The sequence below is a fragment of the Ostrea edulis genome, chromosome 7, assembly GCF_947568905.1.
Source record: "Ostrea edulis chromosome 7, xbOstEdul1.1, whole genome shotgun sequence".
In the NCBI taxonomy this organism is placed as follows: Eukaryota; Metazoa; Mollusca; class Bivalvia; order Ostreida; family Ostreidae; genus Ostrea; species Ostrea edulis.
Genome location: NC_079170.1, coordinates 4,844,115 through 4,869,006, shown reverse-complemented (window position 1 = coordinate 4,869,006; position 24,892 = coordinate 4,844,115). Strand labels below are relative to the sequence as shown.

Sequence of the window (24,892 nt, the reverse complement as noted above, 5' to 3'; positions counted from 1 at the left end):
TATGCACATCTTCAAATGGTAATGAAGAATTGTACAAGGTTTCAAATCTATCACATAAGCAATATTGGAGGAGGAGTGTTCACAAGCTATTTTACACCTTCCACCCCGCTTAGATCCATTGTAACTTTTAGGAAAATAATTGGATCCTCACGTCTAGATAATATGCATATCTTTAAATGGCAATGAAGCATTTTGCAAAGTTTCAAGTCTATCCTATAAATAAGCCATATAGAAGGAGAAGTGTTTACAAGATTTTATGACAGACAGGTGGACAGAAAGTACAAAAACAATATCTTCCCCTTGAAAATTGAATATAGGAGTGTCTGGCCTTGTGATATATACAATGTATATTGGCCTCTCATCAAGGCAGCTTCAGTAAGATTCTTGGTCTTAGTGCACACAAGTTTTCTCTTTCATGAATCTTTCAGACTTCATTTGCAGTCCTATTTCACTTTAAAAATATCTCTGTTGAATATTTGACCTTACGTAGTATTTCTAATTAATGTACAATAATTCTGAAAACTAATCATAAAATGATGACTTCTGTTGAAAAACAAGACAAACCACAGGAGAAGTTGTTGAGCAAAACTAAATTTAAATCTAGATTTTTCCTTTAACAGAACCTAGTTTCCTCAGGTTAATCTACATAAGTTGACAGAAAACAACTCATACAGCAACATTTTAACATTTATTGAAACAATCTCCCAGTATTTAAGACATTATTGCAATTTAAAAGGTAACTATGATTTCTCAGAGATGTACATAAAGCATTTTAAGAATTCATGACAACATGATTATATTATTTAAAGTGAAATTTAAATGAGTATCCCCACCTGTAGGTAGGTTACAGCATGTTCATGAAAGGTCCAAGAGGACCTGATGCTCTACTGACATATGCAGAAATAATTAAATTCTTAAAATTTACTTAGGCATAGCATTAACTTTGTTCCTTGGGACTTGTCCACATAAGAATTGGGACAAACTACATCAGGGGATCATTGAGGGCAAGTTTCATCAAAATCCAGCTGGTATCTTAGGAGAAAATGCAATAACATACTCTTTTGAATGTGACCTCTTACTGGGCCCCTAAGGATGGATTTTTTTAAGGACCAACTACAACACTAGGGGATCATTCTTGGTCAGTTTCAACAAAATCCAACCAATAACATAGGAGGATGCCATCATTACTTTTTGGGTGTGGTCCCTGATTGGGCTTGTAGGGGTAGGACACCCATGATAATTCATTAGCACCAACTAAAGCACTAGACGATTATTCTGAGTAAGTTTCATCAAATTCCAAATAATAACCTGGGAGATGTGATTACCCTTACTTGGCCCCTACAGTCAGACACCTATGAAAATTCATAAGGATCAACTAGACCACCAGATGATCAATCTGGGAAAGTTTCTCCAAAATCCAACCAAAAACCTGAGAAAAGATTCAATGACAGACTTATTAAGGGGTTGCCTCTTACTTTGTCAGACTGGGTCAAGAGCCCCATGAAAATTCATAAGGACAAACTAAACCACTAGGGGATTATTCTGCGAAAGTTTTATCAAAATCCAGCCAATGACATAGAAGGAGATGCAATAATAATCTTTTTTGGGGATGGCCATTAACTGGGTCAATTCCTATGAAATTCATAAGAACAAATAATCTTCTAGGGGATCAATTTGCATAAGTTTCATCAAAATCGAACCAAATGCCTAGGAGTAGGAGATGGGACAACAGACTTGAGGTGCCTAATGGGATCCCTAGAGGTCTGACCCCGATAAAAATTCATTAGGACCAACTACACCATTAGAGGATTATGCTGTATGTTTTATCAACATCCATCCATTGCCTTAGGATAACTTTTGGGGTGGCCCTTAAATAGGCTCATAGGGAACGGACCCCCATGAAAATTTATAAGGTCTAATTAGACCAATAAGGGAAAATTCTGGGTATGTTTCATCAAAACACAACCAAAAACCTAGGAGAAGTTGTGATACCAAACTTTTTAGGGCTTGGCCCCTGAGTGGGAACTGGAGTTCTGACCCCCATAAAAATTTATAAAACTAACTAGACCACTTGGGGATTATTCTGAGTAAGTTTTATCAATATCCAACCAATAATGTAGGAAGAGATGCAATAACAATTTTTTAGGGTTCACTCTTACTAAGCCCTTAGGGGTAGGACCACCATGAGAGCTTATTTGAACCAATCACACTAGTCAGGTATCATTCATAGTAAGTTTCCTCAAAATGCAACTTATAACCTAGGAGGAGAGGCAAATAACAAACTTTTTGGGATGTGGCAGTTAACTGGGCCCCTGAGGGTCAGACCCCTATGAAAATTTAAGACCAACTAAACTACTAGGGAATCATTCTAGGTAGGTATGATCAATATCCATTCATTACCTCAGGAGATGCTATTACAAGTTTTAAGGGTGTGGCCCCTTATTCGACCCCTAGGGGTCAGAACCCAATAAAATTGGATTTGTACCATCTAGACCACTACCAGCTCATTTTATGAGTTTTATCAAAATCTGTTCCATGCAAAGAACCTTAAGTTTACAGATGGATAGACGACAGGGTATCACATAAGCTCAGTAGAGCTATAAACTGTAAAATAAAAGTATTCATTCAGGCCAGTGACCTTGACCTTTTGACCTCAAAGACATAGACCATGTCTCAATTCAAGCTTTAACCCTTATGCTCAAAGAATAAAAAGGAAAGTGACATTCAGAAATCTTGGAAACTAGGGGATCATTCTTGTTCAGTTTCATCAAATTCCAATCAATGACCTAGGAGGAAATGTGATGACTTTTTAAGTCATGGCTCCTTAGGGGTTGAACTCCATAAAATTCATTAGAACCAACTAAATCACTAGGAAATCATTCCGGTAAAGTCTCATGCAAATCTTCTCGTTAACGTAGAAGGAAATGTGATGACAAGAAATGACAACAGATGGACAGACAATAGGGTAATGTGTCAGCTTCAACTGTAGATCTAAAATCTGTTTATTGCTTTTACTTTGTTCCTGACATTTTTGTCATGGATGTTGCTGTTTTTGTTCTCACAGTCTGTCATTAAATAGCTTTGTTCTGACTTTGGTGTATTGTTCATGTGCAGTTAAACCTCTGATGCTCTGTAAGTTAGTTGTTGCGAGAAATTGAAGAATGGCCTCTTTGCCTACAAAAGAAACCAAAGATGTCCTATAAACATTTAATTCCAAATTATTTTTAATGAAAACAAGGAATATGTGAGCCAATGCTCACTAGTGATACCCCCGCTCTAAACGTCCAAGTTCTCAGCAAACAGGAAGTTGTCCAATGGATCTGAAAATGCATCCCTAAATACATCATACCTATATAAATCTTCATGCAAAATATCAGTAGCCTGTGATGTATAGTTGCTGAGAAATATGTTACGAAAAATGTTGTGTCTGACCACTGCATACGAAAAATTCTAAGTTTTCGGCAAACAGGAAGTAGATGTCCGATGGATCTGAAATTGCATCTCACAATACATCTCATCCATATAAAGCTATGTACAAAATTCTAAGATGTTAAGTTGTATAATTTTTGAGATATGGCAAACAGAAAGGTGTTACAGATGGAATGATGGACAGACGGATGGAATGACACACAAGGGTAAAACAGTATACCCCCTATCCTTGTGGGGGTATAATTAGCCCTTAATCACAACCTTGGTAAACTAAGGGAGATCATAATAAAATTCATTACGATCTTATCTCACAACCTTCATGTAATCATTTCCATTCTATATATATTTACATTACATGTATTCATTACAAATGCTTACTTTGCAGTGGTCTCTCATTTGTGGAGCAGATGGCAGTCTGATATACAAAGTCCCTAAAATGATTTCTTACAATAATGCTATCTTCTCTTGACCATTTCACTACAACAAAAAGTATGATTTTATATTAACTGTAAATGCATTATAATTTGAACACCAAAACGAAATAATGTGTCTTCCAAAATATGAAAGTTCTTTTTAAATGTTGCCATCTAGCTTGTCTAACATTACAAATCTGTTTTATGGCTGTTAGTGGTTGTGTTGATTTTACTGGTGTAAACCAGCAAGAAGCAATAACAGTACAACACAGTGAGATGGATGGGGCAAAGCTGTATTTTCTTGAGAAGCTTTACTGAAAATAGTTACTTTGGTTTCATTAATATTCCCGGTCATGGAATTCCATGGTTTTCAGTAGGTGCTTCGGTTCAAGCAAAGATGCTTAGATTCTAGGATATTTGAATTCATGGATGAATGTTTTATATTTAACATATATAGGTAATTATAACATTTCGTTGAACATTTGAATTCATGTATGAAGTCAACAACAAAATCCACGAAAATTGATGATCGACAAAAAATGATGAGACTACAGTAAGTCTTTCTGAGAAGACAATTTGTTTGTTTCCCTACTGCTCATCTCCTCAAGAATTCCTTGTACTGACCCATAATACAATTATCATTCACTTTAACAATGATTATTAAAATCTAACAATTCAAGGACAGTAACTTTGAAAAGACAAATACCATCAACTTTAAAACAATTTTGACCTTCATCTTTGCTCAATATACTTTTGCACTAAATGTAAATCCAACATATCACATTCTGATATTTCATCTGAAGTTAAAAGTGGTGAAATTAAAATTGTCAAGGGCAGTATTTCTAGCATAATATGTCATCAAAGTCAAACTTGTCCTCTGTATTTGCTTTGTTTTTATGAGATTATTGATTGTTTATCTCCACACTCAACAATTTTTCAGCTACATGTATATAATGGCATCCATGTTTTTATTGGTATTCTCACATAATGTCATCCATGTTAAATATATCCATGTTCTAATTTAAATGAAGGTGTGATGCCTTGTTTACACCTTTAATAAAGTGCACCGCCACGGCACATGATACGCCCGTCACATATTGTTAACAGTATAGATTGTACCCATTAAAACATTCTTTTTTTATATCACCTTAATTAAATGTCAGAGTGACCTTAAAGTAGGATGCGACACACCTTCTACCTAAGATGCATTAGTTGACCAATTTTGGTGATTCTAGGTCTAGGTCTAATAGTTTTCAAGTTATGAGCCGGACAAGTTTTTGCCATATATGGCCATATCTTCTTAATGAAAAGTCACAGTGACCTGGTTTTAATGTGCGACACACCTTCTACCCAAGATGTATCTACAGACAAAGTTTGATGATTCTAGGCCTTGTAGTATTTAAGTTACGGGTCGGACACGAAAAAGCTAACAGACGGACGGACATGAACGCCATACCAAATACGTCCCGTCTTAAGACGGGCGTATAAAAATGTTAACTGCAGTTGTACTCAAGCCAGAGACCTTGCCCTTTGAGAAGCAGTAACAAAAGTAATACAGTTCTGGATGAATGGACAGTTAAAAGATGACAGAACATGGAATGACACCTCAATGGCTTCGGTTTATAAGCAAAAGTTGATTAAATTGCATAATCCAATTGTTTAAGAACAGTAGAGCAAATATAATATGAAACTTAATTCTTGCCTGAGCATTTTCTAGATGTCCTAGGAACATTCTTTTGAACTGATTCCACCTGTTCATCATCACCGTTAGTATCTTCTTCATTAACATAACAAGTTTCCTCTAAAATTGAATGGAATTCATCAGTAGTCTACTTATTCATTAGGAAATTAAGAAGTCAGTAAATTGTAAAAGGCAATATTTCCCGAAATGTAACTTAGAATGTTATGTAGATCAATACCCAAAATGAGGTAAAAAGAAATGATCAAGAGAGAAAAACAGATGACTCAAATATCTGAGAATACAGTTTTTACAATCCTTGTGTTCAAGTTTCAAAGTTTCATCACATTAAAACAGAGCTTATTAAACATCTTCATGTTAAAGCACTGATTAAATTATTCGAAAGAACAATGAAAGCATAACTATACCTGGAAGCATTGCAGAACATTGAATACCATTTAGGGACTCCTGAACAGAACCTGAAATATATTTAAATATGCATTACAGACTACAGGTATAGACGTTAAGGTTAGGGTTGGTTTCAAGAAATACTAAAATTGGCCAAAATGGCATGGTTGATTTAATACATTATTCACTGACATAAAATGAAATATTTTAGGCCATGCCTTTAGATATCATGCTGGGAAAATTACAAAGATATGAACATGTAGCACACTTCTAAAGTGCCACATGCAGATTTTCTTCGTGTCCATTACAACTGTACATGGTCTGAAGAATATCAAATAAAAGCTGTGAGAGGAGTTAATAACATACTGGGAAAAATACAAAGTTCAACTACATGTAAACTTTTCCAAAAAATGTCTGAACACTTCCTAAAAATCACATACATATCTTCAATGTGTTCATTACAACTGTACAAGCAAGGTCTGAACAATGTGAAGTAAACGCTATGAGAGGAGTCAATTTTACAAAGTAGGTACTGTCTATTTCAAAACAAGTTGTGAAAGTGACAAAGTTCAACTAAATGTAAATTTTGGAAAAATGTCAGAGCGCTTCCAAAAAGTCAAAAATACATCTTTAATGTCTCCATACAATTGTACAAAGTTTGAAGGATGTCAAGTTAGAGGTGTGAGATGATTTGATTACACAAAGTACATTGCATGCACAAGTGGTCCGCTCAGCCAGCTGATCACCTGGCATTCACCATACTTCAAAGCTGAATGCAGGTTCTGCAACCCGACCAAACATTCAACATCATAAGGAGATTAAATTAGTTGTAAAATACACTCAAAATCTATTTGATCATCATTTTTGTATCATGCTACAAAAGCAAAACTTCTTCCTAGCAAAAATTTGAGCGAAGCATGAATGAATTTATGCTAAATCCTAAAATTGCTCCTGCAAAAGCTGTGTGTCCTCCAATTACCACTTTACTGTGAAAGAAATGAAGTGTAATTGTTAGGAAGTATCACTAAGTCTCAAATACAACCTTCAGATTTAAAAGCCAGTGCCCTACCAAAAAAAAAAGTTTGAACCCACTAGCTAGTATTAATAGGTGCCCCGATATATTTAAACCTAGGTACCACAACGGCCAAATCTACCAAAATTAATTCAATTTGCAACATCTGCACTAGTTGTTGATGCATTTATGGTTACCTCACATATTCTTAAATTCTTTACTGTTAATTTTTTTTGCTTCTCATGCAAAAAAATGTTAAAATCCAAGTTTGGAAGTGCAAGGATGATCGTGTTGCTTTTTGTGCCCTCAAGTGAAGATAGCATAGTCATGTGGGATGCTTTATTTTATGGAAAAATGCCATATTCACATCTGCAAGATACATCTTTTACTGTCTTAACTACATTGATGACACCTTTTTTCATTCCCTGATTTTGTTTGGGTTTTTTTGCCACACTCAACAATTTTCCATCATACAATGGTGTCCAGTTTTTATTGGTGGAGGATATAACCAGTAACAATATACTTGAATCTCATGGTCGCTTATATGCCCCGTGCATAATATCAAATCATTCTCTCCAGTGCTTTATGACAAGATGATTTTTTAAGAATGGTACCTTTTTAACCATTTGGGCCCATAAGCACAGAACCCTGTGACTAGGGGCACCATTTGAACACACTTGAATCCCCATCGCGCAATGATACGTTTTGCCAAGTATGGTTGAAATTGGCCTGGAGAAGAAATTGAAAATGTGGAAAGTTTACAGACTGACGGATGACAGACAAACTAATCAAAAAACCTCACATGAGCTTTCAGCTATAGTGAGTTAAAAATGAAATGGAGCCAGTTCATTTGGGTGGATTAACATACATGTATCATGAATCAAACCGAAACTTCTGTATCACAATTTATAACACCATGGTATATTGTTGTACTCCTTTTGCTGGGGGAGACATAATTGATTAACAGCTTTACCTGACTTGTTCCTTTGGTTGCTGCAGCTACTGCTTCCCTCATAGTCACCCTGTCCATTTTCATCATTTTCTGTGTTTCCATTACATGTATGTTCCACTGAAAAAGAGTATAAAATGATACAATGCCAACTCATGGTAAGGAATGAATGGTCATGAGTAAAATAAAAATAGGTTCTCCAAACTTGCAGATTAACCCTCAGCATTTTGACATATTGACACAAAAAGGCTAATCTACCATATCTGATTAACATCCTACCAAGTTTCAATAATCTTCTAAATTTAAGACTTTTTTTTATATTTTCAGTACATGTAACAGTGACCTCCCCAAAGGTCAAATTCACATTTTGACCCCAACATCTACCTTATCTGAGTAAACATCCTGAGAAAGTTCAATGATCCATCATCTATAGTTTAGGAGATAGCTAATTTGCTATTTTTAGTAAACAAATTTGTTATTGGGAGTTGAACTATGTTCAATCTCCCTTGGTCATCACGCACTTTTCTGCGTAGTAATTTGTATTGATTTGTATAGTGGTCGTCAACGGGGGTTCTGTGTCAGCTGATTTACTCCTAGGTAAATCAACATAAACTTTTATAAACATCCGCCATTAAATAATCCATGTAACTTTTCTGAATTAATCTAATTTTGATAATTGACATGTAAGTAAATGCAATGATATTGTATTCAAATCAATTTGAATACAAGATTTCGATCAAATTGATACTGATATACATAGAAAAATAAAAGATAAGGTTGAAAATTGTCGTTTGTAGCTCAGCGTCACCTATAAACATTGATAGGGAAACGAACGACAACTGCACACAAGACCTATTGACACCGTGGCGCGAAATATCGAATATGGTGCGAAACCTCAGAAAATTTACAAGAAATAACTCTACAACATTGTGTATGTGTATATATTTGGTTTTTTTTTTTAATGTGATATAAAAAATGCTTGATGTTACATGTATATTGAATTAAAACACGTCATTCCCAGTCAACAACTTTCGATCGGGATCGGAATACGAAATAAAATTTCTTATATCCGGTTGCAAAGTGAAACTGCTTCATGCTTCAAGTTATTGAATTACGTAGTAATTGCACGTTACACATTAGAGAACTGTTCCTTTTAATAAAGAAAGTCACAAAATAGATACAAAATGAGTGTACCTTATTCATTACTGTTACCGAGCTTTCGTCGGCGAAAATCTCGAAATGGCGTGTTTCACTGCGCTTGATGACGGTAAGGTCCACATTTTCTACGTGAGTATTTTGATATTTGTTTATGAATTTTTTGCGCATACATGGTATGTCTCGGCTAGGAATAATGGAAACTTTCTCACCTATGTATGTAAAGACATATTAATCTCTATTTTTAAAAATGTAGAACACTTTTATCAAATGACAATGTTTGAAAACGCTTAGAGCCCCGATGTCAGAATTTCCTTTTCCAAGACATCAATATGTCAAATTCATTATCCTTTTCGAATAGTATGTACCATATTTTGTACCAGTTATCCATTTTGAATCCCCTATTACAATGGGATTTTGCTGCATTCTGTAATGTTTGAGTGGATGTCATGAGTGTGTGTCAAACAGAAATTTTAAGAGCATGGGATAAGGTGCTGCCATGTATTACTTCACTATCAAAGTTTAACCCAGTTGCCACAATGTTGAATTTATGCTGCAAAAAGGATTGGAAATTGCTCTGGTCAAAACACATTGTTTATTTGTCTACAGTTTATTTGTCTACAGATGAAAGAGACATGAGGATTCTCCCTCATAAACTGGAAAAAAAATAGTTATGGATCTTGTACATGTATAGTTTATTAATCACTATAGATTTCCAGCATCACAAGTCTGATTCCACTATATGCTTCCCATACTGTCAGGTTCATTCACCCCCTGTTTGAGCCACAGTATAATATCCCAAATACCTTGGCAATGAATAACATTATTTGACTAGTGTTTCATTTTTAGTGGAGTTGCGATGAAGTCGAACTCGGCTTATGATCTGATGAAGTGCCTTTGGGCGGGCACACATCAACATTTCATTTCCGCACCATAGCTCTTGAGCAAATTATAGGATCTCATTCAAACTTAGATGGATTGTCACCCTCAGTAAGATGAGGAAGCCTATCGATTTTGGGGTCACTAGGTCAAAGGCCAAGGTCACAGTGGCTATAAATAGACTGAAATTTGGAGAAAATTTTGTTTTCCGCACCATAGCTCTTGAACGAATCATACGATCTCAATCAAACTTAGATGGATTGTCACCCTCAGTAAGACCAGGAAGTCTATCGATTCTGGGGTCACTACGTCAAAGGTCAAGGTCACTGGCTATAAATACACTGAAATTTGGAGAAAATTTTGTTTTCCACACCATAGCTCTTGAACGAATTATAGGATCTCAATCAAACTTAGATCGATTGTCACCCTCAGTAAGACAAGAAGCCTATCGATTCCGGGGTCACAAGGTCAAAGTCACAGTGGCTATAAATAGACTGAAATTGGAGAAAATTTTGTTTTCCGCACTATAATTTTTTAACAAATTATAGGATCTCAATTAAACTTAGATGGATTATCACCCTTGATGAGACAAAGAAGCCCTTAGCCTATTGATTTTGGTCAAGGGTTAAAGGTCAAGGTCAAAGGATTTAAGTCGGCTGAAATTTATGTACGCAAAATTTTGCTCCTTGCTTGATAATTCTTGCAAACTTTTCTGCCGGTTTCCTTTATGCCCATTCCTTGCTCAACTCGGTTTGTGCATCTCCGATGCCGGACGATTTTTAATTTTTTTGCATTTCATTTATTTTGAGTTATTATACAATTATTTACCATTCCATTGATCCTCTACAGGACTGTAGTATACTCAGGTGACAGTTTAGCATATTGGACTCTTGAATGTATATATACAGGGAAAAAAACTTCTTCATAACTGCAAGGCATTGATAACCATATTGATTTGAATGTTTGGGCCATAATATGTGGTCACATTTATCATGAGAATATAAAGGGGTGAAATTCTAGAAAACAACAACACAACTTCAGTTACTCGAGGAGCGTTGTGGCCCATGGGCCTTCCATTATCCATGTTTGCTGTTGTAACGCTTTGAAAAACAACAACAGTTGATTTGTATCTAAAATCATGATAATATTCAGTCATTTATCCCCCTATCCTTCCAGTGCTATCTGTTCTAACTGAATTTCCACAATGTTCAACTCCCATGAGTACTTTCAGTACTTTGATTTTTAATAATAGTGATCTCTCCAAAGGTCAAATTTACATTTTAACCCCAAAAAACAAATATAAACTATATCAGTAAAGATCCTACCAAGTTTCAATGATCCATCTCCTATACTTAAGATTTTTTCTATTTTAATTTACATTGACCTCCCCAAAGGTCAAATTGATACTTTGACCCCAAAAGGCATATCTACTCTATCTGAGTAAACATCCTACCAAAGTTCAATGATCCATCTTTTATAGTTTAGGAAATATTTTCCTAAAACAATTTTGCTATTTTAAGTTATAGTAACCTCCCCAAATGTCAACCTGACATTTGACCCTGAAATGCACATCTACCCTATGTAAGTGAACATCCTAGTAAGATTCAGTGGTCTTACTCCAAAATCAAAGGATGTATGGCCTGGAAACAATAGTCTAATGCACACACACACAAACACTAATACACTCCCATCTGACTTTGTGTTGACAATACCCTTAGGCCAAAATTGGCAGAGGGGTAAAAAATTAAGAAATCTAACTGCAAAGATAGTATTAGATATGTCCAAGTGACACCATTGCCCCACTTCAGCAGAAAAATTGGAAATTTACAATTTGTAACTACCTATAATACAGCTATATATAAACAAGAGGCCAATGGCCCACAATGCTCACCTAAACATAAAAGTTGCTAGAAAGCTTTATGCAATATACCAAGTCATTCTGCTCAGTACTTCCACTAAAGACAATTTATATCTTTTCCAGTATAAGACTTTGTTAAACTTTCATCCACTTGCAGGCCCTTAACATGCTTAAGTCAATGGATTGATTTCCCTTGAATAATTTGACTCCTCTTGTTGCTGGGAAGTTCATGCAAAATATCTAATCATTCTGCTTAGTACATGTACTTTCACAGAAGAACATTTTTACATCTTTTACTGTATAGGGGCCTCCATGTCAAAGTGGTTATGGGATCACATTTTTAATCATGAGGCCTCTCATGTCCAGTCTTATTAGTACTTTCGCAGAATATTTTTTTTTATATCAGCATATGTTTAACTTTGAACCTACCCCCATGGGTAAAATTTGAAACCACTACCCCATCTCCACCCATCCCCTTATGGGCAGTCGACAAGTTGACAAACCAATATCACTTTAACAATTTTTGTTGCTAGGAAGCTTCATGCAAAATATCAAGTGGTTCTGCCATGTACTTTCACAATTTTTTAAATCTTATTTCCTATATAAGCCTACGTCAAACTTTGAACCCCCAATATGGACCCCAAAGTTTGCAGATCGTTTTCTCTTGAATGAACTTGAATCTCATGGTCCTTTAGATGCCCCATGCATAAAATCTTATCATTCTTTCCAGTGCCTTCTGAAAAGAAGATTTTTTCAGAAATGGTACATTTTCACCCTTTTTGGCCCTTAAGTACAGAACCCTAGGTGCCAAGGGCACCATTTGAACAAATTTGAATCCCCACCGCACAATAATGCTTCCTGCCATGTTTGGTTGAAATTTGCCTAGCAATTTCAGAGAAGAAGTCTAACACTTAAAAAATTTACGAAGGACAGACAACGGAAAAATTGTGATCAGAAAAGCTCACATAAAACTGCTGTTCCACGTGAGATAAAATGGTCCATAATACTGAATTTTCTATGAAATGACATGAATGTAAAACAAAGCAATCAATTCATGGCTTAGGTGAAGTCAAGTAATGAGTAATAATATATATCATTTCCTTCCATGGGATGAGAAAAGCCATAAACTTCAAGTATAGGTTGAGAGGTGAAAAACTCAAAATACAATGTAAACTGAAACTATTCATCTTCATGGTTATCAAATTTCAAATTTGTATTAATGCCTCAATTCAAGGGTAAATCATTATATAACTTTATATCTAAAGAAATTTAATCCATTGAACATTTGATATCATGGATCAAGTCAATCACAGTAGATTGGGAAATTATTATGCTTTCTTCAATATCTGTACCTTATTTCTCCACCAGAGATTCTGAGTATCTCCATAGTTATACAGTATTTCGTCTTTCTCTTGAATATCTCTGACAGCAAACAAGCATAGACAAGGCCTCTCACAAGTCAAAAGTTTCATGACAGCATTAGCCATCTTGTTCCCATCATTGACATACTGGCATATATGATCTTGAGTTGAAGCATCAATACTGAAAATGACAAATAGATGTATCTCAAAGTGGTAGCAAGTCAGCAGAAATGGCAAAGTTATGAGATTAACCTATATTTTGACTAAAATTGAAAGTGGTAAGGGTTGTAACTCTTTAAAAAAATTAAAAACAATGGACCATAATGCCCCTCCTCCATGTGCATCTTCATATCATGCCTTTACTTTTTACAAAGTTTCAAAACATTTTCCCTCAAACCATTGAAGAGGAGTTGCGATGAAAAAATTAATCTACTATTCTGGAGATATTCTAAGTGTCAAGGGCTGTAAACTCTGTAAAAAAAAAAAACAATGGAAATATAGGTGGCGGTGACCTACTTTTGGTATAGAAAGAAAAAAGGCACACAAAATTTTGCCTTAAAAGGGCACACGTTATGCAATTTTCGGATTTTTAGGGGACTTTGTTATCATAATTATTTGATTTTAAAGGCAACAATATTTAGTAATATATATAACTTTGCAATACATCCTACATGTATATACTTTCTCTTTTTGAGAAAGTGTTATATGCATCTTCATGTACTTGCCTTCCAAAAATAAAATTACAAAGATTCAGAAAAAACTAGTATATAGGGGGAGGGGGGCATTATTTCATAACTTCAGGTCATGTAAAATTCCCTCAATTTAAATTTCATAGAATGAACTTAACTCGTTATATCTTTCTTTTTTCGTTAGAGACGACCAGTGGTCTAATGTAGTTTTAAGATTACTTTTACCAAAAAGAAATAAATGGCGCTCTGTTGTCGATAGGTTTGAATGAGAAAAAGGGCATGACGCCGGAAAAAAAGGGCATGGCATCAGGAAAAGGGCATGACACCGCGCCATGCTAAATTGCTTTAGATTGAACACTATGGTATATTACACAATATACCTACTCATGTACCAAATATGAATATCCTGATTGAACTAGTTGAGGAGATATTTCCCCAAAACCCAATTTCTTTAATTGGTTAAGGTCAAAATATAAAAGGCAGTGACCTAATTTTGGTATGTGACAGAGTATTACATGTAACAAAGTATGTACACAGTATGAACATCATGCACAAAATAGTTGAGGAAAAATAAACCAACAAGAGCAACGCCAATGTGGCATAATACGCCCGTAGATTTTGCTCAAGGAAAACATATTTTAGTGGGATTCATATTTTAGTGAAGTTAGCACTGTCCTCTGTGAGTTAATTCATTATTATGCTTGTAGAAATGGATATCAAGATATAAAGAGGGATAGCCTTAGAACCTTGACCTCTGACTTTGAAAAACAATAGGCACCTTCCTCTCATCATAATGATCAAATATACCAAGTTATAATATCCTGGAGCTTACGGTTCGGTTTGTATCCTGCCCACAAGGTTTTCCTAAAAAGTGATACTACGACCTTGACCTTTGACCATGAAAAACAATAGGCATCTTCCTCTCATCATGGTGATCAAATGTACCAAGTTGTAAAGTCCTAGGGCTTATGGTTCAGTCTGTATCCTGCCCACAAGGTCCGGACAGACAGACGGATGACGCCATACCATAATACGTCCCGTCTTCGACGGGCGTATAAAAAAACTATCAGGCAGACACGCAATAAGCAAGTAGGCACACACGCTGACAGACAGTCAGGCACAAAGCAAATACATGTACATGTATCATATTACCCCGACTTTGTCAAGTCCGGTACAAAAAACTATTTCAATTATGCATTAACCAAATAAAGATCAATAATGTTCTTACATGTACATGTCGTTTAATTTAGAAAACAACAATGAGCTTTGCAAACTGAAAACAAAACACTTTCTGATGTCTACCATCATTCATGTATAAAACTTACCACATACTTTTTCCTTTGTTCTTGTAAAAAAAAAAATTATTTTCATCACATTTTCTCTGCCTTTCAAATGCCTCTTCTTCAATAATTATTTCTCCAACATATTCTAGAAGAAAATCCCCTGCTCTGAAGTCTTTTTCGGCAAATACACCAAATCCTGCTTAATGCAAGAACAAGTGCATTCATACAAATAGAGCACAAGCAACTCAGCATTAGTTCACCTAAAGTAAACAGTACACTGTATGTATAGCAATAACATTTCTTTCTCATTTGCACTCAATTTCAGTGATTCAATATTTGGTGATACAAGTACTTATTAGGATCACATACATGTACAATACCATGCAATTACAAGCTTATGTGTGTCTGAGTTGATGGGTCAAACACACAATAGTGCCAAAAAATATCAATATGATTTTTCAAAATCTACTACATGTAGGTGAGCATTTATAATAGCACAAGCAAGCATAAATTCTTATTTCAAACCTTCTAAAAACCTCCTAAAAATATCTCTATTTAAAGTATATTCAAGAAAAGGTACCAATGTGGCAATCAAAATGGAAAGACCAGGGACAAAATTGAAAATAAATACGATCGACACATAAAAACACACAAAAAACAAGGAAACGCATGAACCCTAGAATCATCCTGGGTGAGGCCAGGTGTTCCAGAAGAGTGAGCACTTCATGAGTGAGTGCTCCACATGTGTCACTCGTCATGCATTTCTCAAAGTCAAATCAGGTAAGAGACCAGAAAAATTAGTTATGTAGCGCAGAGTATATCACGAGACAATTTTGAAACACTGATGCTGTATCTGTTAACGAGTTTGTGGTGTCGCCCATAAAACTTTTTCATTGATGATATAAGCTTGGGCATTTGGTATCCCTGTGTCAACAGTTTTTTGGCAAGCAGATCTGTTCAAGAAGTCTTTATACAAAGAGCTTCCTCTAGCATGTCTAGCGTAGCGAATCAACTGGGAAACAAATACACCGTACGCGGGAAAAGATGGAATGTTGCTTGACAAGTGTGGAAAGTTGACAATAGGGAAATTGTAATCATCACATTTATCATATATCTTCGTGTTTAATTTTCCTTGCCTGTCAAATTAAAAAAAAAAAGGTCTAAATATGAGGCAGAACAATGCGACTCCATACATGTAGTTGAGTTAATCTCAAGTTCAGGAGGATAAATGATATGCAGATACTTAGAAACAGTATCATTGTTAATCAGTCTTCGACGTTAACCAGCGGCCCGATGCCCGAGGCCAGTACAATCGGGATCAGGCTTCTTAAAATATTAAACCCTGGAGTCCGGTGGGCCTGTAAATGTTTTCTTATATGTTCTGTATATATTACAAATAAAGCGTGAGATTGACTCAGACTAAATGTCATGACTTAGTAGTCAAATTTCGCATAGAAAAATTATCAACCATGCTGCCTTTTCTGAAGTATAGGGAGTGGGCTCGTCCGGGAAATTCAAAACCACCCAAGCGTATTTCACAATCACAACCATCCGATAAAAAAAAACCCCAAAAAAACCCTGTCGTACGAGGAGAAAAAAAAACGAAAATTCATGCCCCATTGGACCGAGGGCAGTGTTCGAAATTAACCATAGACCGATAGACCGAGTCTATGTCAAATGGCACTGGTCTATGCCAACTGTAATTGAGATAGACCAAATTGTCTATGCCAATTTTCTAGATTTAAAGCAATAAAGTATCCAAGAGGGCCTTGCATGGTCAGTCGATGTCTGATAAACATTATGAGGAAAGGATATTACAGAAATGGAAAGAAAATACACTTTCTAAGTATATTAGAAGTAAATGAAAATGTTTTAAATTTGTGTTATTATTTTTTCAATGTTATGGTCTATGCCAATTCGATGAGGTCTAAGTCATTTTATCTTGGCATAGACCTGTGGTCTATACCAAGTTTTAAACCAATTTCGAACACTGCGAGGGTGGGCCTTGGCTAACATTTAAGTGATTCTGGAGAAAACAAAATGTTTTGTACGTGGTGTATACAAAACAGAGTTGAACATAAGCTGCTGATGTATCTGCGAGATTAATCAGTCTATGCGAAAGACATTGGACAGTCGGACCTGACCGATGTGCAGTGCCTCAGGTCCGATGCATCATTTTTTACACCGGACCAGAATGTCCGATGTCTCAATGTCCGGTTTTGAGCTTTACTATCTTGATGCGGAGTTTGTTATAAGTAAAAAAAAAATAGCACACATCCAAATACGTAAATGAATTGATTAAAACCGCATGGACTGTCTAAAGTATTATACGGGAGGGATTCCTGGTATAGTATTACTAGTATAATAAATAAGATTCCCTTGGTTTTGCATTTTCACATGTTTCACTTTTTTACATTAGGTTTTTCGGTCTGACAAAATTTGGTTCGGTCCGGTGTGTTCATTGATTACACAGGACCGAATGTCCTGTGTGGTCCAAAAACTTTCGCATATACTGGATTAATATGTTGAAAAATAATATAATCCTTTTAATGTCAGTTGTTCTCTAACTATGATCATCTTGACCTGTATTTTCCTACAGTAGAACTGTGCATGTGTCTATAGAGTAGAATCAGCAGATAACAAGAGGTCAAATTAGAAAAAAAAAACATTTTGGGCCTGCAAAATATTGTTCGGGCTTGCACAATTATTATACTGGGAAGCCCGAAGGGCCTGTGATTTACAAAGCTTTTCGTGAAAACTGGTTAATACATGTAGATAAGACGTCATCTATATATCTGAACGTTAGATTAGATTTTGAGGCTAAGATCTTGTTTCTTATGCGGAGTTGTTCCTGCATGAATTCACCCTTGTAGGAATATAGGAACAAATGAGCAAGCAAAGATGATATAAATATGGTTTAAACTCACCTTTATAGTCAGATATATATTTTACTTTGAACCCATCTTTGTCAAGACCAGCCTGACACCACCATTTGGCATCTTCCTCAGGCTTCAGGCGTTTTACTTTCTGTTACAAATAAAAACATAAAATGAAAACATCATATATCAGTCAACACTTGGTCATCTAACCATCTTTTAATATCTCAAGAAAGTCACTCAATAAATTGGGATATAAAAAGGTGTGCACTGTCTCAAAGTACAGACCCTGAAACGTGCTACTACACCTTAAAAACGAACCGAACCGTTCCGTGCAAGAAACGAACCGTACCGTTCAAGAAACGTACCGTCCCGTTCAAGAAACGAACCGTATCGTTCAAAAAGCGTACCGTACCGTGCAGAAAGCGTGCAGGATAATATTATGCAAACCCCGCCCCCAAAAGCCCGAAAGCGTACCGTACCGTGCAGAAAGCGTGCAATTTATGTCACGTGACCCACTTTTTCAGCCACAGTATATTATTTTCACAATGGCGCCCGATGGGAAAGTAGGTCGTAGACTATCGCTGGCTATTCGAAGCATTATCCTCAAACATCACGAAGCTGGGTTATCAACTGTGAAAATCACCGAGATGCTTAAAACAAAGTACGATTTCAAAACTACGCGGCAAAGTGTTAGAAGATTTATAATTCGCTATGAGACGAATGGTTGTCTACCGTTGTATTCAATATGTACTTTCGTACGTACAGTGTCTGAATCATGTGAGAAATTTCTAGACCGATTAGAAAAATTGTCACGTTCTACACTGTAATATTTTCATTACTTTATTAGCAATAATTTTGACATATCTTTTTCTCTTCTACATTGATAACGACCCATATATATAGATGTAGATTGGCGGATTTATTAAATACACTAATAAACAATTTTTAATTACATCGACAGAGAAATAAATAGATACATACATGTGTAAAAGAATGTAAACAAGTTAAATTGATGCAAAGCATCAAATCGGACGCAAAAAATTATTTATTTCAGCATTTTCAAGTATTTCAACAATATATAGAAAAGGTATATGAAACATTTTTATTGCAAACTATACACTTGCCTTACTTTTCTGTTAATTTTTTTAATTCAATTTTCAGTAATCAAAAATAAAGTCAGGGAAATGAAAATCGGACTTCGCGTGATAAAGGATAGGAATATATATGTATTATCATCATTTTATTTGATTCAAAGACAAATGCAACAGATATCTAACATTATTAATTATGAATGACTGAATGCTGACAAAAAAGGATGTACAAACTTCACGTGCAGATATCCTGGATCTTTCATATTGCCGATGATAAATCACAATAAATGTGAAGTGCAGAAAATAATCATTGTGTCATTTGCAACTTTAGTGTATTCAAAACAAAATTCACTTCTTCTTAAAAACTTTTCCAATTTAGGCACTGTAATTTATATCCGGAAACTTAATACGCTTTGTTTTTACACTTACGCACGCCCATGTCGGGGAGCAGTTCATGTAACAACTTTTTATAAAATCGTAAATTAATAAATGTCTGATGAGAAATGAAAAACAAATTGAAACGTAATAACAACCATTAAGACTTAGACTTAAGCAAATTCTAAAAACTTTTATTCATAACTTTTATGTACGTTATCAATATGGAATTATTCCATCGAAGCAATCAAAAATAACATCTCATTTCCCCATGTGCACATTCTAACACAACCACAAATCCTGCAGCCGATAATCAAAGAGCCGAATAAGACCGATCGAGTGAAAACAAACTATCGAAACGTACAATTTATACGAAGTCAAAGCGTTCAGGCCACGCCCACCTCATTAATAAAACGTGCAAACCGTTCACAAAGCGTGCAGTTATTTTTAGCAAACTGTACCGTGCAAGAAGCGAACCGTACCGTTCAAGAAGCGTACCGTACCGTGCAAGAAACGAACCGTACCGTTCAAGAAACGAACCGTACCGTTCAGAAAACGAACCGTACCGTTCATAAAGCGTACCGAACCGTACCGTGCAACTGGTGTAGTAGCACGTTTCAGGGTCTGTGTAGATTATAGTGCAAGTCATGACACATCGTGTTGACAAAAGTATTAAATATCCTAAATAAGTTGGAGATATAGAACACACAAGAAATTAACAAAAAATGATCTAGTGACCTTAAAGATATGACCTAGAGGGTAGGTCATGACATGAATTGTATCATTTCATTCATATGGGTGCAGAGTCAGAGTGCATAGGAAAGTTGACAAAAAAGTGTCACAAGGACTGACAAATACAATTTTAATGCACTTGCCCAAGGGCAAGTAGCTATGTCAAAAATCACTTGCCCAACCTGCTGACCAATCACAATACCCCCCCCCCCCCCCCGAGATAAATGTTGAATATTGAAAGGAGATGTACATGTATACAGTTTCAAAGAAGGGCCTTGCTAAAGAGATCTATATATAGTAATACATATTTAATTATCCATACTGTGAAAAACATGTTGCGAATTGTGTGTGTGTGTGTGGGGGGGGGGGGGGGGGGGGCTCTGCATTTGTGTTAGCCTCCTTTCTTTGTTTACATTACATGTACCATATCCCCACCCCCTCATAATGACGAGTTGACAGAAAAAGTTACAATATCTCTGGTGTCAAAGAATGAAAGTGATTGAACATTGGAATCATCTTTTAATGCAAGATTGTACCCACCTTTTGCAAAATGCCTTGACTTTCAAGTCCAGCTTTTAACTGAAAAAGTACAGATGAGTCCACTTAAAGGCATACACAATAGTTACATGGGGAAATAACTCTGTTTTGCGATCACTAAGGCCATGGCGTCACAATATATGGACAATCAAAGCCATAACAGGCATGTAAACAAACGCCAGCGCGTAACAATCTAGGTAAACATCATAGTTCATTTTTAATGTCACAGTGATTTAATAAAAGCAGGAAACGTACATCATAATTGCATGTAAATGGCAATGCTGCCGTCCGCCAAATAACGCGCCATTCATTGGCATGGGCAAAAATAAGATGAAAAAAGTGTTAAATAATGCCAAATATCTAAAAAAAAAAAAAAAAAACCAACAAGCGCATTGACCCCATGTTTTGAAAAGAGCATAAATATACGTGTATTATCATTTACAGCATATGAAATTATGAACAAATTGTCATCATGAGGAAAAATTTTAATTTGCCATTATCATGATTATGTATTGTATAAAAGGGTATAAATAATGATAAAAACTGCAATTTTACCCCATAAAAATTGGAAATTCAGTTCACAATGATTTTTTTACAAGAAAATAAATTTAATGAATGCTCTCAACAATGAACCTCAAACAAGGCAGTTCTGACTTTTACTTTGCAAGAAATTTAAGTTTTTATTTAACATTAACATGATTAAACTGTTTTTCATGTATTTTCAAAAACACCCCCTTATGGCGGCCCCATAGCTCTGTAAATCGCGCATTATGAGGTAATTTTCTTTGCATATATCTAATGTTCATATCTTCAATGATACGTGGTGTAATTTTAAAGAAAATCTCATTGTAAGAAAAAACTGTTGTGTATGCCCTTAATCTGATATCAGTTGCTTAAGGTTATAACCATAACTACATACGATATACAACTGACATACATAATTATAATATTCTATAAATAGGGATTTTCGCCGTGACGTCAGAAATCAGTCACGTGACTTACTGGTTGGCAAAACATTTGAAAGTTTAATGGCCGAATGCTGAGTAAACACGAGCAAAACGATGGTTGTGTCATGTTGTGTAATAGGCTGTGCTAATAAATTTGATAAGAGTAGTCCGAAAAGCTTTTAGCGCATACCCAAGAAGCAAGAATCAAGAAGAGAGCTCTGGATATCTGCAATTAAGCGTCAACACATCAGTGGTAAATCATGGGAACCAGCGGACATCTTCTGTACTAGTACGTTAGTCATGAATTCCATTAGGAATTATTTACAAGAACATCTATCGTAATTATGCATTTATATTGTCCCATACTTGTAAGCATCTAATGATTTGTAGGCCTTCATAGACTCCTTTGTAAACAAAGATGGTGTGTCGATCAGGTACAGGTAAATATCACCGAACGTCAGATCTGGCCAGGTACCTGGGCTTTGGCTCCAATTCACGTTAAATGGTAAGGATCATGCAGAGAGCAGGTACCACGGTTGTACAGCAACTTTACCGTATATCTCCTTTTCGCTTCTTCTGACAAAGAGTTCGCATATGTTGATAAAATATCGTTATCGGTAGACTTCTTCATACTAAGTGCCATTATCAATTTTTGGTTCTGCCAACCAGTTTACACACATGCCTGAATCTAGTTAGAATAATCTAACTTTGTCTCGGGACAGGCCCTCACCACAGTTAGAATACCTCCCATATACCCGTAATGTAGCAGAAAATTGCGGAATCGCTCCAAAAGGATTTTAAACTTATCAAAGAATAAATGCGTACATTTAAAGTTAAATTTATATACAACTAACCTCATTGGTAATTTGTATGTCCTTAACACTGTAAAAAAAATCGTATAATAATATTGTAAACTCAACACTTTGAAATGTCACTTTTCTCGATTCGAACTGACTGCCATTTTACCGGAAACTGCCATCGGAACACCCTGCTGTTTTCGAAAAACGAACGCTTACCTAATTTGCAAATAAGAACGGCCCACTACCATATAAGGCATTGGTGAAAAAAACCCGGTTTGTACACATGGCGTGGAGACAGAAAGTTGACAATCTGCTTTACCCCTAAGTCTTTCTGTAAAACATCTTTCACAGTTCTGTCAATCCTAACCAATTTAGAAGTCAGACTTTTCTTGTTTCCAGGTTTTTTGGAACATGAAAAAGTTTTCCCACAGTTTATGCAATTGTTGGATTCCATTTTGATTATGAGATCATATAAACCATTAAAGGAAATTAGGAATGTTGATGGTTTCATCCGTACCCGCCATTTTCTGATGCATCCACTGTTTTCCCATAATTCCTGCATGCCTTAGTACACTCTGGTTAATTTTCTTTATCAATGAAATCAAATTTCAGCAAAAGTTTATATAATGAGAATATTACTTCAATTTCATGTTACAATATTTAGTTAACATATATTTCTCGATTTCTAACGTTTATTTCAAACTTTAAATTCATTTTCATGTCAAATAACGAAGTAGTAAAGAGCGTAGTAGCATTTTCCGTAAAAGGCTATATCGCCATATTTGGAACGTCATTACTATTCAGTATTTCACGCTGTGCGCATACGCAATGACAAGTTCCGGTAAAATGGAAGGTGTTAGCAGCGAAATTCAAACTCGTGGGTTTACATTCTCAAATTCAACTAATTAAAATGGATTTAACGGCAAGTGGGTCGTTAAGGTAACTTTCCAAATGCATATGAGTGATGTGTTACATAATTTTACCGAAACATGCACTGTGTGCAATTTTTATTTTGCTACATTGCAGGTATATAGGACGCATTCTATCGTTAAATCGGGTCCGTAGGACATTATCATTTTAACGATAGAACATTCTATCTAGCCTGAATCGTGACGTCGCAGTACACTTCGGCGAACATTCCTATACATATTGTGTAGGATTAACATGTATGTATGTAAAATAATACACAAATATGCAATAAGTATAGCTAAGTATACATGTAACTCAAGTATTATACATATGTATGATTATTTTGGGTGCAGAGTTAGAACCTTAATAATGAATAACGAATTTAATCAATATCAATTTTCATTTAATCAACTAATGATTTGGAAAATATTATAATAAAAAAGTAAACAATAGTGTTTATCTACAGTCAGATACATCTGAGATCTTTTCCTATATAAGACTATGTTCAACTTTTGTGTCATAGTACTGACCTCATCCCGAATTTTCTCGCGTTACCATAAACGCTTGCTGTGCTTTCTATAAACTTGAGATTTCTGGATTTGGTGAAACGTACAAAAAAAAAAAAAAAAAAAACCGTGGAGTTATGCATAATGAAAACATTCTATAATTATTACTGCTCTTGAAGAGTTGCTTTGGATTGCATATTTAAAATTTGGCTAAAAGACAGCAAGCTTTTTTGAAAAGCTAATCATTGAACGCATTGATACTTATTAAAGCCGACAGAAATATAGCTGTGTTTTAATCTGCACTATAAAAAAAATAATAGTTGATTTGTTTATCCTTGTAAACTTACCATGCGCTTCCCGTAAGATAAATTCGCCATTTTCCGCTCAATGTGACTGGATACGGAACACAAAACTCCGAGCCCGAGCGTTAATTTCGGAATCGTGAAAATGAAAATCTCATCGAACAACAAAATTTAAAGTTTTTAAATAATAAAATTTTAAATAAAGCAAGTGTCCAGATATGTGCCTATTAGTCATAGAAACAATGTTCAAAAACCGAAAATAAAATATATAGTCGATTTTTGATTTTTCACAACGATTTTTGATGGTCTCCCTAAGGCAGGTTTACTTTATTTTTCAATATACAAAGTCTATAATTAAAATTTATTTTCTGTCCTTAAAACCTGAAAGCGCCTACTCCTGATAACGCATTCTATGAAAGTACAATCTAAAGATACTACTACATAAGATTTATCCTTGAAAGTACAGTGAGTTGGCACCTGCACGATGCTAAAATATTAGGGAGACCAGATTTTTTTCCCCTAATCCTGCGGTCTCCCTAATGCAGATAATTATATACCATTGGTCTATCTAAACATGATTTCATATATATATATATATATATATATATATATATATATATATATATACATATTTCAATTTCAAATTACTTTTTTTAAACAGAAAACCAGGAAATGTTTAGAATGAACAAAATGTCGCGGT

General features: G+C 35.3%; 1 protein-coding gene across 2 annotated transcripts; it reads right to left on the bottom strand.

Annotated features, from left to right (window-relative positions):
- Nucleotides 1-675: 675 nt before the first annotated feature.
- Nucleotides 676-24,723, bottom strand: LOC125673024 (N-lysine methyltransferase KMT5A-A-like). Of its 2 annotated transcripts, XM_056143097.1 has the most exons (10): nt 24,238-24,723; nt 20,732-20,770; nt 18,042-18,141; nt 15,157-15,310; nt 13,134-13,323; nt 7,914-8,009; nt 5,949-5,999; nt 5,545-5,643; nt 3,808-3,906; nt 676-3,174 (listed from the first exon to the last, which is right to left on the bottom strand). In XM_056143097.1, the coding sequence occupies exons 1-7, from the start codon at nt 24,265-24,267 to the stop codon at nt 5,979-5,981; spliced, it is 630 nt and encodes a 209-aa protein (XP_055999072.1). In that variant the 5' UTR covers nt 24,268-24,723; the 3' UTR covers nt 676-3,174; nt 3,808-3,906; nt 5,545-5,643; nt 5,949-5,978. The 2 variants fall into 2 exon arrangements, with proteins under 2 accessions (XP_055999072.1, XP_055999073.1); XM_056143098.1 differs by lacking the exon at nt 20,732-20,770.
- Nucleotides 24,724-24,892: the final 169 nt, after the last annotated feature.

Excerpts from the sequence above, each read along its gene's own strand:
- LOC125673024 (XM_056143097.1), bottom strand. The coding sequence starts at position 24,267 with ATGGCGAATTTATCTTACGGGAAGCGCATG. Across the intron at positions 13,324-15,156 it reads AACAAAGGAAAAAGTATGTG|TATTGATGCTTCAACTCAAG; the intron begins GTAAGTTTTATA and ends TGTCATTTTCAG. Across the intron at positions 8,010-13,133 it reads ATCTCTGGTGGAGAAATAAG|TGGAACATACATGTAATGGA; the intron begins GTACAGATATTG and ends ACTCTTTTTCAG.